Source organism: Thunnus thynnus, chromosome 11, assembly GCF_963924715.1.
Source record: "Thunnus thynnus chromosome 11, fThuThy2.1, whole genome shotgun sequence".
Taxonomy (NCBI): domain Eukaryota; kingdom Metazoa; phylum Chordata; class Actinopteri; order Scombriformes; family Scombridae; genus Thunnus; species Thunnus thynnus.
In genome coordinates, this window is record NC_089527.1 from 30,789,368 (window position 1) to 30,807,503 (window position 18,136).

Here is an 18,136-nt window from a genome sequence, read left to right on the forward strand (position 1 = left end):
TTCACCATTTATATCAATTTGTCAGATATGTGTTAATCAACATTTCATGTCTTCTGCTACTTTTCTCATTTTCAGGTTGTAGCTACAGGTCGTTAACATTGATTAGGCTGCTGCTGAAAAGTGTAGTTTTTTGCCTTCTCAGCCAACAAATGCTAATAGATCTCAGCTAAATCTTTTAATTTTATTTACTTACGTGTAACTATGTTGTTACAAATGTTGAAAGATAACTTAATTAGATTCCATAAGGGATTCAAAAGGAAAAGAGGCACTGCTAACCTGTCAGCACCTCATGACCCTGCAAACCGTGAGTTTGTGTAGATACTGACTGGATTGATAGAATGTTACCCCACCTGTAGTACTGAGGTGAAGTTTAGTGCTGCTCTCAACTTCGCCTTTCTGGCTCTTTTTGCTTTCTTGTCTTGTGTTATGTCTTTCCACATTTGTATTATTCATCTCAGTGTCTTGTATTTTCCCTCTCTCTCCTGTGTCATTCATTTATCATCTTTTTGCCATCTATCACCTCACCTTTTGATACATTTACACTGTTTTGGTCCTCTCAATTCAATTCAGTTCAATTCCATTGGCTTTATTGGCATGAAAGATTTGAGAACAATGTTGCCAAAGCATTAAATAACAATAATATGAACATTGACACAACATTAAGATTGATATATATTAATTATATATAAACAGTATATCCTTTGCACGTATTTGTGTGTGTGTGTGTGTGTGTACCCTGTCTTTGCCTCCGTTTTGTTTCCCCGTGATGATGCAGCTACTTTTTATTCACCAAGGGCTAAAATTGTACACAGAGGACAGCAGGCATTTTTTGGCAGACAGCCATCTCCCTTTTGTTTTCCTGTTTTTTTTTTTTGGACCCGGCACTATCAGTCTTCAGCCTGGCTCCAACTGGGCCTAATTGGATGTATTAGCGTTGAGTGCTAGCAGGAGTTCTCTCTGTTTCCGATTCATCATGAGCAGACTTCCTAAATGGCCAGCTCAGCCTGGCGCAACGGGGAAAAAAGCCCCAGGGACAGGCTCTCTCCCCTGGAGAGAGGATGAGGAGGGAGAGCCTGTCAGCGGTGGTCTCCAGGGAGCGACTGCAGAAAGTGATATAACTGGTGTGGAGAGATGGAGAGAAGCAGGTATATGCAGACATATGTTTAACTGAGTTAGACCCTCCAGACAGCATTCTCTAACATATTCCCATGTGTCAGTGCTACAGCTAATAATGGCTGATTATAATCCATAATTTATCAGTTCTGGTGATCATATTTGCAATTATACACTGACGGCGTGCCATTAAAGGCGAGGTGAACTATTGTTTTTATGTCTAGTTGTTAAAGGGCCTGTAATAAAAGGAGACACTGGTTTTTACAGCATTCACAAACGATTTAAAATGCCAATTACATCCCCACAGAGAGAATCCGGCAGATTTATCTTCCGATGCCAGTCGTCCAGACATATTGTTTTATGGGCTGGTGGGTTTTGCCGCTTGGCCTGTTTAAAATTTAACAGGCCATGTTCCTTGGCTTCTCTGTTTTGATATAGTGTGCCACCGGGCACGCAAGCTGCTGAATTAAATATCAGCCCTGCAGAGTTGTCAAAGCAATGCTCTCACACATGGTGACACACCCACAGTACAAAAACACGCCCCTACAGTGTACACAAATGAGGCATTTGATTATGTACACACACACACACACACACACACACATTCACATTCCTGTGTATCTTGCAGACTCAGCCTCCTGTCATGGCTGACATCCATCCACACTTCCTGTTACAGAAATTAGCTTCTCTATTCTCATCACACAGCCCTCTCTCCACCCACACCGCCTCTAATTGACTTTTACACCGGTCCTATTTTTAAAAAACGGTGAGCTGTGAGGACAAAAAATGTGTTTAGCTAGCATGCAGAAAAGGTCAGAGTGGGAGCTAAATGCCGTGGTACGCCCTCCTCTCCCCCTCTAATAGTAAATCCTTGCTTATGAAATGGCCTCCAGTTAGGTAATGATTGGAGAAAATGAAACTGCAAACTTAAGCTGTGTCCCATGCCATATTATAATAATAGAATACAGTATGCTATATATGTCATAGTATACTTCTTTTTCAGTTAGTATACAAGATATCAATGCACTTAACCCTCTCACACTAACAGAAAATGATGCAATATATGTTGAAGTCAATCAAAATGCAACTTTGGAATGCCACTGTCAATTAGACCTCACAACGACAGAACCTTTTGCCAAACATTCAATATTTTTTGGTGCTGAAGTGCTGAATTCAAATGTAAATATTCAGGGATAGACAGAATCAGACAAACTGTTGCTTCACGTTGTGTTTTAGGTGTGCGTGTGTGTGTGTTGTGTGTGCCTGCAGCTGTGTGAATATCTTACACCTATAACATTAACCTCTATCCTCACCTGCGCTGCAATTAATTTATCAGCAGTTCTTTCCAACTGATACATTTTCCTGGTCTTATAGGCTGAATGGTTCGGTCTAGCCGCAGGCGTCTTTTTTCATGTTTCGACCATCATTTTTCTCTAAATTAATGCAAAGAGGGTGAATCCAGGACTAAAGGCGTTGCTCCCAGAGGTCAGAATCCTCCCAGCCTGCCTCTCAGCACACGTTACCCTGAGCTAATTAGGCCTCAAATCTCTCCCACCTCTCTCTTTCATATTTATTTCCTCCTTGAAATACGTGCTTATTAATTGTTCCGCTTAGCTGGTTTTCTGTACCGGTGTGTGTGTGTGTGTGTGTGTCGGTTGTATGTGTGTGCTCAGAATTTCAGCAACAATGACAGTGCAGAGCCACACATCAGAGCTGTCATAGATGTAATATGGTTGACCTTGAGCCAAAATGGCAACACACTCCTCCCTTTCAAAAGAACTATTAGGTTCACTGAACTGTGAATTTGTGGCTGACCTCATTATGATCATTGTTTCATCTGTATTGGAGATTGCATCCGTCGCTGTAATAGTGTCACTTAATTAAATTGACACAGGAAGGTTATTGGTGAGTACATCAGTCATGAAGGGAGTCGTCCTCTTTCAGTTGTGCCACAGATCACCAAAGAACATGGTCTCTCTTTCTCTCTCTCTCTCCTTTTCCCCTCCTCTGCTCTCTCGCTTTGTCTGTGGGGTCACCGCTGATGTGCTGGCTAAGCAGTAATGTCTTTATTGGATCTAAGCCGACCTCGGGTTCACCACGGAGCCCCAGACCTGGCACAGAGAGCTGTATCAACACTTGGAGATTCCTCAACCTCCAGGCTAAAACACTACAGGGCTCTTCAAATAAACCATGATGGTCTGTGCCAGGAAAGAAAAAAACACAACAACAGGAATCTCTCCTTTCAGCTGAATGGAAAGAGGAAGAAGAGGAGGAAGGGAAAGACACTGTGATGGAGGAGTCGAGAAGAAGCGGGAGAAGGGTGAGAGGGAGAGAAGGATAGATGAAGAAAGAGTGAGACAAAAGGCGAGGTATAAAGGAGAGGAAGGGAGGGAGGGTGGCAGAAAGTGGAGGGGAGCCTTTGAGAGAAAGGAGTTATTCAGTTGATGCCTTCATCCTGCGTTCCGGAGGCAGATCAGCTCTGGTGGATTAGCCTCGTCATTAACAGCTTTAGATTTAATTAGCCGTCATTAGGCCTCTGTTTTACTGGAGGAGCTTACAAATATTTAATCACTGTTTGGGTGATGTACCGTGTATGGTGTTTGTGTGAGAGCAGAAGGAAGAATGATGCACTAAAAAGTCTGCTTTTGTTATCTTTCAGAGGTTTTTTGAATGCATGTCGTGCAGGTCTGAAGCCAGCAAGTCTGGATATGACTTGTCACAATGTGGTGTGAGTCTGGTGCAAAGTGCTGAACTTAAACTTGAATGCTGTATTTGTCTATATTAGCTTCTTTTGCAATCGCTCCACATACTCATATCCACTTTCACAGTTTTATTATTTTTAGTTGTTTTTTAGTTGATCTATCTATTTATTGCATATTCAACTTAAAGCTGGAGTGCAGGACTTTTGTCTCCCTCTTATGGCAGTGAGAGTAATTATAAATACACTGTGGACATGTGCTTACGTCATAGACTCCACCTCAGCCTACTCCATCGCTACTGTTGCGACTACAAAGTGGTGGATAAATTGTTTTGAGAGTCACACAACCCCCGCAAAATGATTCATTTCACTATCAGAATTTGATCCATCCAGTCCAAAAACATTTGGAAAGTCTAGAAGATTAAATTATTTAATCCCCATTCAAGTTAGCAGAGAGCTAACCGGAAGTTAGCCGGCTCAGCTGGCTGAAGTCTGGCTGCATGCTCTGCTCATAGAGCATGTGCAGTATGTATTCATCCGGCCAGCACAGGATTGTCAGACCCGACACCAGATTAAAAACTCCAGTATACTGTGAAATACAGAGAAATTTACCTGTTGGTGATGGGATTAATCAGCATTGTGTGAATTTATGCGGCAAGGGTTTGAATGTAACAGATGTTCATTTATATGGAAAAGTTCTGCACTGCAGGTTTAACACTAAATCTACTTTTGTAGTTTTTTAATCTAAAACAGGTATGAAGTTGCTCTTAAAATATATTTATCATTTATTTTGTGACAGTGTTACATCTCTCTGGGACTACAAAGTTGTTGGCTAACTGGTATCATTTACAGTATTGTTGATTAATGTTCACTGTCTTTACTTAGCAAATAAACTACCCAGTTTGCTGATAACATACTCTTTCTTCCCTCCTCTCTCTCCTGCCCCCTGTAGGCTATGCTTGGAGGCGAGGGACCCCTACTGCGGCTGGGACTTCAGGCAGCGCCGTTGCACAACACTGGAGGACAGCTCCAATATGAGCCAGTGGAAGCAGAACATCACTGTGTGTCCGGTAAGACTGACGCAACCAACGTTCTCTTAACAGTAAATACACCGTCACACCTGTCCTCATGGGGCCTCATCTCTCACACATCAGAGTGGTTGCCATCATCCATGACTCACGATGACTGATGTGTTGCACATGACAGGACAGGATATACGAGTAGTGGAGGAGAGAAGGAACGTGAATTGGACTGAAATGGATTAGATTTCACTGAGATCAAGTGGATTGAGTTTGGCTGAAGTGAATTGCGGGAAATGTATTCTCCTATAATCCTCTAAAAACGCTTTCTCTCAGGCTTAGAAAGAAAAGTCCTGTCTGGCAGCATGAGCCATGTGCTCTAAAAATCATAAATGCTCTCAGCAGTTACTGACACACGTGTGCTGGATGGTTGAATAAACTAGACTGATTTTCGTCAACCTGATCTAACTCTCATCATGACCGGATGTTTGATTTCCAGCTGCGTAACCAGACCACCAATGGCGGCTTCGGAGCCTGGGCGCCATGGCAAACCTGCAACAATGACGACGGGGTGGATGGTGTGAGCTCCTGCTTGTGTCGCTCCAGGTCTTGCGACAGCCCCGCCCCTCGCTGTGGAGGCAAGAACTGTGAGGGCCCCACCATCGAAGTCTCTAACTGCTCAAGGTAGGAAAAGAATAAGTGATTCATTTTTACACTGATGATGATAATAAAACAATGATAATAATTATAACCATGATATATGATAATCATAATAATTTGTGTGGCATTTTTAGGAATATTTAATGTAAATAAATCCTTGAAGTATGGATTAAGGAATAATAATGAATACAACAATAGAACAGATGATACAATGATTCAGCAAACTGAAAAGATGCTTTCAGTAAATTAAAAAAGAGGAATGAAATCACTGTATTTGGTAACAAGGAGGAAAGACTCAGTTTTATTTTTCAGCTTTATTGCAGCACTAGAACAAGTAGAAAGCAGAAACTTGACATTTTTATGGATGTGCATGTCACATCAAGGCAGTAACAAAGTCAGCCGTTTATTATTCACAGCAAATAGGAAGAATTGAAGATTTCATGTCTGTTGAAGATTTAGAGTAACTCATTTGTGCCTTCATCTCCAGTAGGATGCAATTTTACACCAATCTTTTATCTGGTTTTCCCAAAAAGACCATTAGACATCTTCAGCACGCTCAGATCGCTGCTGCCAGAGTTCTAACAAGAACCACGAGGACTGGGCACATCACTCCTGTTCTTAAATATTTACTCTGGCATCCAGTTAGTTATGGAATAGATTTAAAAGCTCTACTGCTAGAAGGAAGAGGATGTTAACATCCTTAGTGCTAAATACATTTCTGATGTTTTTGACTAATATTAACCCAGTAAGTCTGCTGTACCTTGAGTCAGAACCTGCATTCAGCTGTCAAGCTGCATACAGATGGCAACAACTGTCTGATGATCTTAAATGAACCTCAACTGTCACAACTTTCAAATCTAAATGAAAAACTCTTGTTTTTCTATGTGTATGATCAATTAAACTTCTGTCCTCTCTGAAGTGTAACAGTACTGAAACGCTTCTCCTTATCTATTATTTTTTTGTCCATTTTTATTTTATTTTATTCTACTGCAATTGATTTATTTATTGTGTTTTAACTGTTAGTCTAATGCATGTGCATTTGTTGCTTATGTAGAGCACTTCTCTGTGTTTGAGAGATGCTTAACAAATAAACATGTTTTGCTGGAAACAGCGGATTTGTGGCGTATTAGCATAACCATCATATATGACAATACATATATGAATAAATAATAAGATCTATAGTGTACCATATGTAAAAAGATGGTCTACATTGAGGTTAGTTGAGCTTATACTACTATGTATCCTGGCTCCCGCGTACTGTACATTATTACAATACTATGATTGAGCACAGTGAGACAGTCATTTTACAAATGAATCCGACCAGCTGAACTCTAACATCTTTTCTTAAACTCTGATATTGTAGCAGCAGTGTCCTGATGGACTTTGAAGAATCTACCTCAGGGCACAATTTATGCTCTGACAGAACATGAGAAAGATCATCAATGTGAGGAACCTCATTAGAAAATGTAGGTGACATCCAGGTTCTCCTTATGACACCTCTCACCGCCTCTGTCTGCAGGGGAATTGGCCTATCAGTGTAACAGAGAGCAGAGCCGAGACAAAGAGCTTAGGCACCTTCATCCCACCGGATAGATATGCCAGATTTAATCCCTGGTGTTGAAATTGAATTGTGCTTTTGCAGAAAGTGGCAATTAAATCATGAGGAGTGCTACCCAGGAACAAAGCACATAAGCAAATTGAATGAATGTTTCCCTGTCAGAATGAGCTCCCTGTGTGTGTTTGCATTCCTGTTTCCTGACGCATAGAGTCAGAGGAATGATTAGACAAAGCTAAAAAGCTGTTTCTTTTTTCCCTTTAGCAAGCATGAGAGAACCACATGTGAAAGAATAATACTAAAAGCATTGGTGAATAATAATAATTATGCAGGTTTTGGAACCATTGTGAAATGGATTGCTTATACTTTCCCATGTGTCTGTTGCCATAGAAATGGAGGCTGGACGCCCTGGTCGTCATGGGGACAGTGCAGCACAACCTGCGGTACAGGCTTTGAGCTGCGCCAGCGTTCCTGCAATAACCCCTCACCCCGACACGGCGGCCGTGTCTGCGTCGGCCCAAGCAGGGACGAGAGGTGAGGAAAACCAGATGTGATGATAAAGTAACTTTAACAAATCCAAAACATCGTACACTGAAGACTGCAGATGTTAAGGGAATTATTTCAACTGAATGATTAACTCAGCATGACTCCCCTGTGTGCTAAAAAAGTCTTTGAATGTGATACAGTGATAAATGTGACATATTCAACATATCAACGCTACATATGATGCAGTAGACATTTGATTTATCTTGTCCTCACTCAGCCAGCATACTCAGCTGATTTAGGTCCAAGTCAAGTCTCCAGTCTGTCAAGTTTAATTTTACAAGCCATAAAGGCCTTTTTGGATCTGAATGCCCTTTGGGGAGGATGCTATTGTTTTTCAGTGCCTTCCTAAACTGTAATAAATAACTGTATAAAAAATTATTCATGTGACTGCTTTATGGTTAAGGTTTGGTTAGGTTTATGCAGCTTTGGTTTAGGTTTAGGGGATTGTGGTGCGGCTATTGTAAGGAAACTGATTGCAACACTTTTACAACCATGAGAACACACAAACAGCCAGGTTCAAACCAGTGTGAGCTTCAGTGCAAGTCCATTGAAGTGAAAACACGTTGCACAACTCTTCTCCAGTACACAATGTTTTATTCACCAAACATTATCAGCTATCGTGCTTTGATCAGGGTGGAGGAGACCGGTTGTGGTCTCTGGTGTGAAAGTCTGATGCTCTGTGTGCACAGCCATCCAACCCTGCACCCAAGAGGTTTTCCAGCATTATATTATATTATATATTGTACCTTTGCTTCTCAGAGAGAACATTCATTATTTGTACAGCCATGAGAAGTTGGGAAACTTAAACTAGATCATAACATTTTAAGTGAACAAATGCTGTTGTTTTCTGTTAAGGTTAGGTTTTTGTAGTTGTTTTGTAATTTTAACAGGTCAAAATTTGAGACTTTAATGTTTTAGCTTTCAAATCTCAAATCTTAAGGCAATAGGTGTCAACTATATCAAGTCCAAGTCATGTCTTAATTCATCATTGTAATGGCTTAAGTCTGATTGAAGTCAAATCTCAAGACTATGACTCTCACTGATACCTGTATTTTTCAGTTCTCTTAAACCCCTCATGTCACCATCTCTCAGGTTTTGCAATGAAGGGGTTTCCTGTCCTCAACCGATCTTCTGGTCCCCGTGGGGCTCCTGGACCAAGTGCAGCACTGAGTGCGGGGGAGGCGTTCACTCAAGGGTCCGCACCTGCGAGAATGGCAACAGCTGCCCAGGATGTGCACTGGTAGGAAAACAAACACACATATACACACACTCCGATGAATAACAACAACAGAAGAACGTCAGTCAACCTCAGTAGAATCTGTCTCCCTGCTGCTATGATAGAGCTTGGAGGCCAAATACAGCCGTTCCCTCCTAATCAGAAATGTATCAGTTTAAGTACAAATTAAAAGTCTTTTAAAGAGATACAAGTTGTTTCTGTTGCTAACATGTAAATCTATTCATATTACTCTTCTTTCAGGTGGAAGCTGGACAGCAACAGTTTAATAAAGTGAGATTAAAATCATTATAGAGCAGGCGATAATGACAGCAGAGATAAAACTGTTTAGATTTTCTCTCCTGATCTTTAATGGCTCAACTGGAGTAAGCTACAGTGACAGCATATCACCTTTCTGCTGTTTGTTTACAAAAAAATGCCCGTTAAATGTCAATGAAATCCTTGACGTCAAAACAAAATGTCACATTTCCTTTATTTTTAATGTGAAAAATGCAGGATGATTTTTGTCACTGTGATGATTGACGGTCTCGGGGGACCACCTGGAGTTTTCAAGTTTTAATTTGAATGTCAATATTTCAGTATCTCCCAACACACAGTGCATACAGTTGGGTTTTTATAGGAACTGTAAAGGAGATAACATTGTTTGTCATTTTAGTGTCAGATTGGTATGAAACTGTGCGCATTTGAAGATCAATTTGAAAAAGACTTCTAAACAAAAATATCTCAAAATATAAAAGACCGATTTCAACAAAATTGGTTTTGGATGTTCTTGTTTGCAAAAGGTCATCCTGGTGACCCCCTCTAGAGCCAGTTTGTTCATGAGAAATTTTAAAATCTAGAAGACAGATTGCCAGGAGATTAACCCTTTACATTTCATAACCCCATGATCTATTCTCATATGCCACCACCCTTAAGGCAAACGCTGCACTGATTAAATTTACAAATTTAAATTCTGAATGAAACTTACCACTCTGCAACCTCAACCTGCGCCACCTTCCCATTCAGGAGTACAAGGCCTGTAACCTGGAGGCGTGTCCAGAGGTGAAGAGGAACACACCTTGGACACCCTGGATGCCTGTAAACGTGACACAAGGCGGGGCTCGTCAGGAGCAGAGGATGCGCTACATGTGCCGAGCTCACCTGCCCGATCCCCACGAGCTGCAGATCGGACGCAGAAAGGTGGAGACACGCTTCTGCCCCAACGATGGCACAGCAGCCTGCGAGACCGATAGTAAGTTAACCGGCTGACAGAGACAGTGATGTGATCAGGTGGTCAGGTCTCTGGGTGTAGGAGATTAACACTGATGGGAATTAAATTCACTTATTGGGACAATGTTATACTGTTTTGTTTTGTTTTTTACTTAGCAGTAGTTAGTAGATATTGCATTTTATGTTCAAAAATCATTGGAATAAATAATAATAATAATGAAAAAGTATAATTATTGTTTTTTCAGTAGGAGTTGATAGAAAAGAAAATGCACAAAAAATTGAATGGCAAAGTCTGAGCTGATTTATTTAGTGTTTCTGGGAGGAAATTTCAATAGGTTCAAAATCTGTTATTATGTGTACTCAAGCACACATACTGCACACTTACCACACACACACGCACACACACACACCCTCCTGTATGAACACAGTGAGAAGGCAGTGGCGTGTTAAAATTTCTCCCAGTAGGAGCGTGACATGTTGAAAGTGCCCTCCTGTTAGACCTGTTAGTGACAGGGTCACAGTCCAGCACTCCCAAATACACACCGACAGAGAGAGAGCTACACAGGGTCTCAGTCCACTGCTCTCCACTGGTGGCTTTTTCATGCCCCCCTCTCCTGAATCGATTACCTGTCTCCCCCTGCCCGCCTCCTGGGGGGCCGCATCGACTCTGACAAACTGATGAAACACTGACAGCAGGGAACTGTGGGATGCGTGAGGGACACAGGCAGCGTTTGTGAGGACAGACAGAGAAATATGCCTACTGGCAAAGTCATATACACAGTATGACTCACACTCAAAGAATCTGCATGCTTCATATCTCTCTTTGAAAGTCTTTAAACTCTCAATCTGACAGGACTGCATATATATCAGTGTCTTTGATCTGATGTGGATTTTTTTTTATCCACTCTGTCGTGTCTCTGTAGCCCTCGTTGAGGAGCTCCTGAAGACACCGGTGGTGAGAGTGTCAGGCGCTGGCTGGTCATCATGGGAGACCTGGTCGAGCTGCTCTCAGAGTTGCGCCAAAGGTTACCGCACCCGTCGGCGGAGCTGCGCAGGACCAGAGGGGAAGAGCGCCCCAGTCGTCTGTCGTGGTTCACCTGTCGAATACCAGGACTGTAACGTGCAGGCCTGTCCTGGTGAGTAGGACACACAAGAACCATCTTCTCCTGACTGACTGCATCCATGTGTACAGTTGTTTTAATAAAACGGGTCAGAATTAAATAAAAAACAAAATCAATAATACAAATGAAAATTCTATTATAGAAATACCATTTGGACAGTAAACACCCTAGTTTAACCGTTTATTGTTCTTCTAATGACCTTAATTGACATTGCATTTTTCTCTTTCATTTGTATAATAGGAAGTATTTTCTCAACTGTGTTTGCTGCAAGATGGCCTCATTTACTGTAAATTGTGATGAACAATTTTATTGAATTTACAGTGGAAAATTTTGGAGTGGGGACAGAAAATCTCAGTAATATTGACATTTTCCCGCTCATTTTTGTAATCATAATAACATCATAATAATAATAATAATATGTACAAAAAAAACAAAAAAAACAACAACAATGATCTTTACCTGTATGGTTCAGGCTGCTGGTGTGTTTGAATCTGATGGAAAATAACTCTGTCACATTAGTCTGAAGATGTGAACACTTCATACAAACACTTCACGCGACCGTTTTAGTCTTTCCAACATTGTTTCTGATACAATTTGAGTGCAGGAAGTTGCAAACACAGAATGCACATCATTCAGTTATTGGCCTTTTTCTAACTCACTGAGTTTATTACTGGTTAAAAAAGAAAATATATGCACACTGAGACAGATATATATATATATATATCTAGAGAGAGAGAGAGAGAGAGGGGGGTCAGTAGTAGTAGTAAAATACTGCTGAGTGGATCATTAGCTTCATTAGCTAATGGTTACCAGCAGCTGCAGCAGTGCAGAAAGAGCCCTTGGACAAATGAAGTTATCTCTTTCAAACTCCTCATCAAACCATAATCAGCTGACCTACAACTCTGCTGCCCATGGACTGCTGCACTGACATGCTATACTTATTAAACCTCACAGAGGACACACACACACACACACACACACACACACACACACACACACACAATGGTTGGCATTGCAACAAGGTCTGATATCCTCTTAAGAGCTCACTTTAAGTATTCATGACCAGTTCCTTATGAATTAATGATTTATGATTGGTTAGTCCAAAGCTGATCAAGTTCCTGTAATGCATTTCAAATGCTATTGTTAAAATCCACATGAAGTCCCTAGCAGTTAGTTTAGCAACTGAAACATATAACCCAAGTGAGCCGAGGCGAGGCAACCTTGGTTACTTCCCACAAGCCTTTCCCCATGAGTGTCACGTGTACAGCCGGTCTCACAGCGCCTGCCCCAGGTAGACACGCAGGTGAGAAGGACAAGGCCACTGACAAAAGAGAGAATGAGTGTGAAATAGTAATTGATGATGAGATTAGGAGAAGGATGGAGGCAATATAGATTGCTGTGGAGATTGAAATGAATAGTGTTAGTGTGTGTGTGGAGGAAGCATGTGTGTATGTCTATGTGTGTGTGAGAGAGAGAGAGAGAGAGACAGAGGCAGGCGGTCATTGAGTTTGTCAGTAAGTCACAGTCAGCCTTAGTTCAATTATGACTTTCATCATAAGAACTCTTACTTCTGACCTAAATAACAGCCCTCTAGGTTAGGTTTGTGTTCCTGGCATGATGTCAGATTTACATGGCTGTCCCTCCTTCCTACAGACAACAGTCAGCAAATATTACTTTTACAAGATTGTAAGCTTTTAAAAGAATCATTAATTCAACATAATGTGCCTTCAGATCGATCACTGGCACACACACAGCTGATTTTAAGTCTTAAGTCCAAGTCACCCCTAAAGTCAGTTGAAACCAAGTCTTAAGTATTGACAAAGTCAGTCTCAACTCAAGTCTAAAGTCATCATAGGCAAACTGCTAGTCAGTTGCTAGTCTTCAGGTGTGAAAAGCATTCGGTTTCACTTTGAACTGTTTATAAGTCCAAGTTGAGTATCATGTAGTCCAAGTCAAGGCCAAGTTAAGTCTCAAGTCAGTTGAGATAAGTCAAAGTCAAGTCACAAGTCAGTTACAGGTCATTCAATTAAAGTCAAAGTCTCACAAAAGTCAAGTTCAAGTCCTAAGTTTCAAGTGACTCCAGAATAACTTAAGTCTGCAGCTTTAGCAATAAATTTGCTTCATCCACTTCAAATGAAAGTTTCTAGTGTTTGCGAGCAGGCAAACAAACACATGGAGATCAAGAATGGCACTTTTCCCATTTTTGACTTCTTATTTCTAAACACAAGTGAGCACAGCAACTCAGCCGCACTGAAGAACAGGCAGACAGTAAGAGAGTCATAAACACAGTATGTCAGTCAGGTAGTCAGTGAGTCGTTCAGTAATTCAGTGAGTTGGACACTAAGCCAGTCAGTCAGGTAAACAGCCAGTTAGTCAGAGGTAAGTGGTCACAGCCTGCATCACTCTCAGTGTCACACTAATCCACTCAGCTAATGGAGTTTTCTGCAGCACTGTGACGTTACCTGGCAACGCCGCTTCCCTCCGTCAGTCAGAGGAGCGTCAGCCAGTCAACCAGCCAGTCAATTAGTCAGTCACACTGTTCTGATTAGATCAGATGAAATATTAACGGTGCCCATGGGAAGACTGAATCAATGCAAGAATAAGACAGGACACAGCAAAGGCAAAGTAAGATATGATCTGGAACAGAGTCAAACCCCAACTGTCATTTACACAGGAGAACATAGAAAGAAGGAAAAACATATGACATCCTCTATGTATCCAGTGTGTGCAACAGTAAGACAAAAGACAAATGGAAATTGTGTATAATTTGAAAAATATTAAACTCCACCTCAAAAGAAAAAGCTTGAGAAGACAAAGAAAATGTTGTTTCTGATTGAACAAACAGAATGTGTTTATTGTTTGTACGATTGCATTATTTTTCACTATTGTGCTTGTTAGTGTACCTGAGGCCAGCTCCACCAGCTGAGCCCTGCTGTATGTTAAGCTGAGCGACGTAGCCTTGTGATAAATATTCAGTCTGAATATTTAAAAATGCATAAAGGTGCCCAGGTGGTGCAACAGATAAATACATTCAGTGTCAGGGTTAAAACTGATTTTATACATCCCTGCTATGCCCTGGAGACAACAAATACAAAAAGAGCTGGCAAGGCTGGGGTTTGGAGCAAGTCAAAGTCAAGTCTCAAGTCTTTGAAAGTTTTTTATCGTTCCTTTTCAAAGTCTCATGTCCTTTAGGCCTCAGCCCAAAGGTCTCGGGTCCTCCCCCAGGAAAAGGTGACTATTTCACTCTCCAGTGAATGTTAGTAATAGTAACAACATTGCCTAGCAAGAGTGTATCAGTGTTGGCTCAGTCAACGTTAGCCTAACATCAACAAGTCTAGACAGAAAATATGATTATCCTTGGCTAATTTACTGAATAGCCTTCTAATCAACCTACTCACATTTCCTTTCTTTCTTTTCATGTCCTCTCCAAAGAAACACATTAAATTTAACTGTTGCTGTTGGCGTTTCATTTTTATGAACTGCCACTTGCTCAATCATTGAGCAATTTTTCAAGTGTGCATGCGTGGAACACGTCCGCATCCACAGACGCCAGAATTTACTATCATCTGTGGCAATTTTTTGGAGAGCCTTACAATCAGCAGTTCAACTCACATCCTCAGCAAAAATCTGACTGCTGGCTTAACATTTGTGTATTTAGCACGATTTTTGCAGTTAAAAAAAAAGTAATAAAAACTTTTTGTAAGTGAGGGCGACACAAACGATTTTGAAAGGAGGGGGGGACATGTCCCATGCCTCAGATCAGAAGGATTCGGCCACACCTGTCTGAGCATGCAGCACAACTCGTAATCCAAGCGCTGGTTATCTCATGACTGGACTACTGCAACTTGCTCCTGGTTGGACTACCAGCATGCACTGTTAAACCTCTGCAGAGGATTCAGAATGCAGCAGTGCGTCTGGCGTTCAAGCAACCTAAATGAGCTCGTGTCACACCTCTTTTCATCTCTCTCCACTGGCTCCTGGTGGCGGCTTGCATCATGTTCAAAGCTTTGAAACTTGCCTTCAAGGGGACCAATGGCACCCTCCTACACTGAGTTACCCATAATGCTGCATGTCCGCACTCTTTCTGATTGCACTTGTGGCTGGTCAGCTACTTGGGAATTTGTACCACACCTCTCTCTCAGTCACTGTCGTCTAACACTTGATTGTCTCACCTTGCTTGTAAGTCACTTTGAATAAAAGTGTCTGCCAAATAACTAAATGTAAATGTAAGTCTTTAGGGAGTCAAGTTTTAAACAAGTCATAGCAGTAAATTCAGAGTCAAGTCTCAAGACCTTATTCTGTGAATTAAGTCTGACTTGATTCAAAGTCTCAAGTCAACAGCTCTTGAAACATTGCATTAATAAAAAACAAAGGAATAATGGACAGAAAGAATGTGAAATGCAACAATAAATCAGGATTCCATTCATACATTACGCAAAAGGAAATAAAAATGGCTCAACAAGATGTTTGTATTGTTGGATGTTTACATTATATAACATTGGTGAACTGTGAAACCTATTTTATTTATGGAGCGCTTTTCACAATATTTAAACAAGCTTTATCCGACAGACTAAATAAAGGAAGAAGTTTGTTTCTTAAGAAGGTCTAATGAATAATATCTTTCAGAAAGTTTGTGCTTGACGCGTCTTGGCATTCCTGATTAGATGCTTGTGGTTCTGATTGTGGTATTCAAACTGAGCCGAAGTCAATCCAGAGAAAATGTTTGTCCTGATAAAGAGTATGCCTCTAAAAAGAAGTCTTGACCGGGAGTCAAGATAGTTTGGATTAGTGTGCGTCTTATCATATCAGCAAAGGCAGTATGTAATGTGTGTGTGTGTGTGTGTGTATTTGTTACAGTGAAAGGAGCGTGGTCCTGCTGGTCGTCCTGGTCTCAGTGCTCGGTGGGTTGCGGCGGCGGTCACTACCAACGCACACGCTCCTGTAACAGTCCCGCACCCACCAATGGAGGAGATATCTGTATAGGACTACACACTGAAGAGGCCCTGTGCAACACACACACTTGTGATGGTAAGGTCACACTTTAAAAAGAGTCAAATATGACTCATGCCCCCACTGCTCAGGGTCCTTTCCTCACGTCTCAAGGCTGGCAGTCGTCTCCCACACCGTGTCTTCTCTGTGTCATCTCCTTCGCTAAATTGCTTCTTTCATCTTTTCCTAATGAATAAACCAGGTCTTAGATATATGAAAAGATAAACAGAGTCATGCTGTGAAAACAACCCATCCTCCCACCATGTCAATTCCCGCTGTGTTGCCGGAGCTCAGAGTGCCATGGCAACCTCTCTGGAAAGTTTATACAGAGATCATATTGCGTTGTTGTAATGATTTTATGGAAATCTTACATAATGCGTCTGAAGGTTTGTTGTATTTAGAGTGCATGTTTGATATTGATATGAAAAAAAACATATAACACAGTATCAAGTGTTGGTCTGTATATTGATCCATTAACAGAACAATTACAAAAGTTTTTTTTCATTAGTGCAAAACCAGATAACATTCAAAGATGACTTCAGCCACATTATAATAACACTGCAAGACATCTTTCTCAAAGTTTGCAAAGGAAAGAACTGGGTTAGGGTTAGGGTTAACTTTTATTTATGCCAATGCATTTTAATGGCCTTGTTCCAGACATATGACTTTATGTAAAATTTATAGTTTTCATGGGGACTGTTTCTTCAGAAGAAAGCAAACTTCAAGAGAACTGTTGAGTGTTTGGTGGATTATCAAGAGTAACTAGGACATTTTTTTCTGAAAAAACATGTAATGTGATTTTTCCGCACTGTGAGCACCAGACGATCTTAAAAGCTATACAAATGAATCCAAAACTATCAGCATGTCAAGACACCACTAGAATAATGCTATAAAAATGTTTTTAGTTGTTTGCATGGACTGATCATTTAATAATAGGACCATAATATGAGATAAAAAAGAAATAATAGAAAAAGACTATGACACAAAAAGACAAACAAGAAGTAACGTAAAACACAAGTTGCTTATGAAAAAGTTGGGTGAGAGTAAAACTGAGTGTTTTACTGGTGTTAGATTTTTCTTTTCTCATTTGGAGGATGGCCTCACCTCCCCCCAAAATCTCACACCATGTGATGATGAGATGTGAGATGTATAACAACGCCCTCCGTGTCACCCCCACCCCCCCCCTCCGCCCCACTCCCATTCTGCTCCCACAAGGACACTGAAATATTTATGAGATCTGCGTGCTAATCCAGGAGAAAAAAAGGTTCCAGCATCAGAACTCATAATAAGGTTTCAGTCTGACTCTGACTCGAGTCACGGTTTAATATCAAACAGCTTTTTCCATTTTGGTGCCACAATGTGATTTATAATCTTTTCTTGATTCATTTTAGTGGAAAACAAGAATGACCTGTACAAATATTCATTGTCTGTGGTGTGCATGTACAGTGTGTGTCTTTCAAAGTTTGTGTACACTCGTGGCGTCTTGTATTGCAGATGATTTCTGCTCAAATGTAATTGCTGTTACCCCTTAACTGTCGATTTCCTCAGTTGCTTTTTATTTTGAATTAGCCCAACTGTCCTTCACGGGGAGAGTAGTGCTCACAGCCAGCCTCCCTTGTAATTACAGACAAAGAAAGGTAAATGGCTTCCTGTCTATTTTTCTCCCTTTTCTCAGATTCTAATCAACCTCCTTTATCAGGTAAATGGTTTCTTGTTTGACGTGGACTAACACATCCCGTAAGGCCTACTAACATCTCTGGCCCCAGTCCATCTCCTAGTCTGTTCATTTATTGACAGGTAGCAGATTGGTCATCTATCGGGGTCTTTGTGGTGCCGCCGCCCTCTCTGCATGCGTAATTAGAGGCAAGCTGCCTGTCAGTCATAGAGATATTTGATGCCCCTGTCGCAGGTCATTTGATTAAAGTCACTACCAGTAATGGAGGACAGGAAAGACTGTCAGAACAGAATACTAACGAGGAGCCTCAGGCCTGA

At 41.1% G+C, this 18,136-nt stretch overlaps 1 protein-coding gene across 8 annotated transcripts in view; it reads left to right on the forward strand.

The window, feature by feature from the left end:
• Positions 1–18,136, forward strand: part of sema5ba (sema domain, seven thrombospondin repeats (type 1 and type 1-like), transmembrane domain (TM) and short cytoplasmic domain, (semaphorin) 5Ba) — a 170,846-nt gene that overhangs the window by 139,715 nt on the left and 12,995 nt on the right. For 5 of the 8 annotated variants that reach the window (XM_067604432.1, XM_067604431.1, XM_067604429.1 and 2 more), the window contains 8 exons: positions 4,764–4,881; positions 5,330–5,514; positions 7,436–7,579; positions 8,684–8,831; positions 9,831–10,056; positions 10,958–11,170; positions 16,013–16,183; positions 17,820–17,843. In XM_067604432.1, the coding sequence (XP_067460533.1) occupies positions 4,764–4,881; positions 5,330–5,514; positions 7,436–7,579; positions 8,684–8,831; positions 9,831–10,056; positions 10,958–11,170; positions 16,013–16,183; positions 17,820–17,843 (1,229 nt within the window). The remainder of the gene's footprint in view (positions 1–4,763; positions 4,882–5,329; positions 5,515–7,435; positions 7,580–8,683; positions 8,832–9,830; positions 10,057–10,957; positions 11,171–16,012; positions 16,184–17,819; positions 17,844–18,136) is intronic. The other 3 variants (XM_067604433.1, XM_067604435.1, XM_067604437.1) reach the window with 1 other exon arrangement.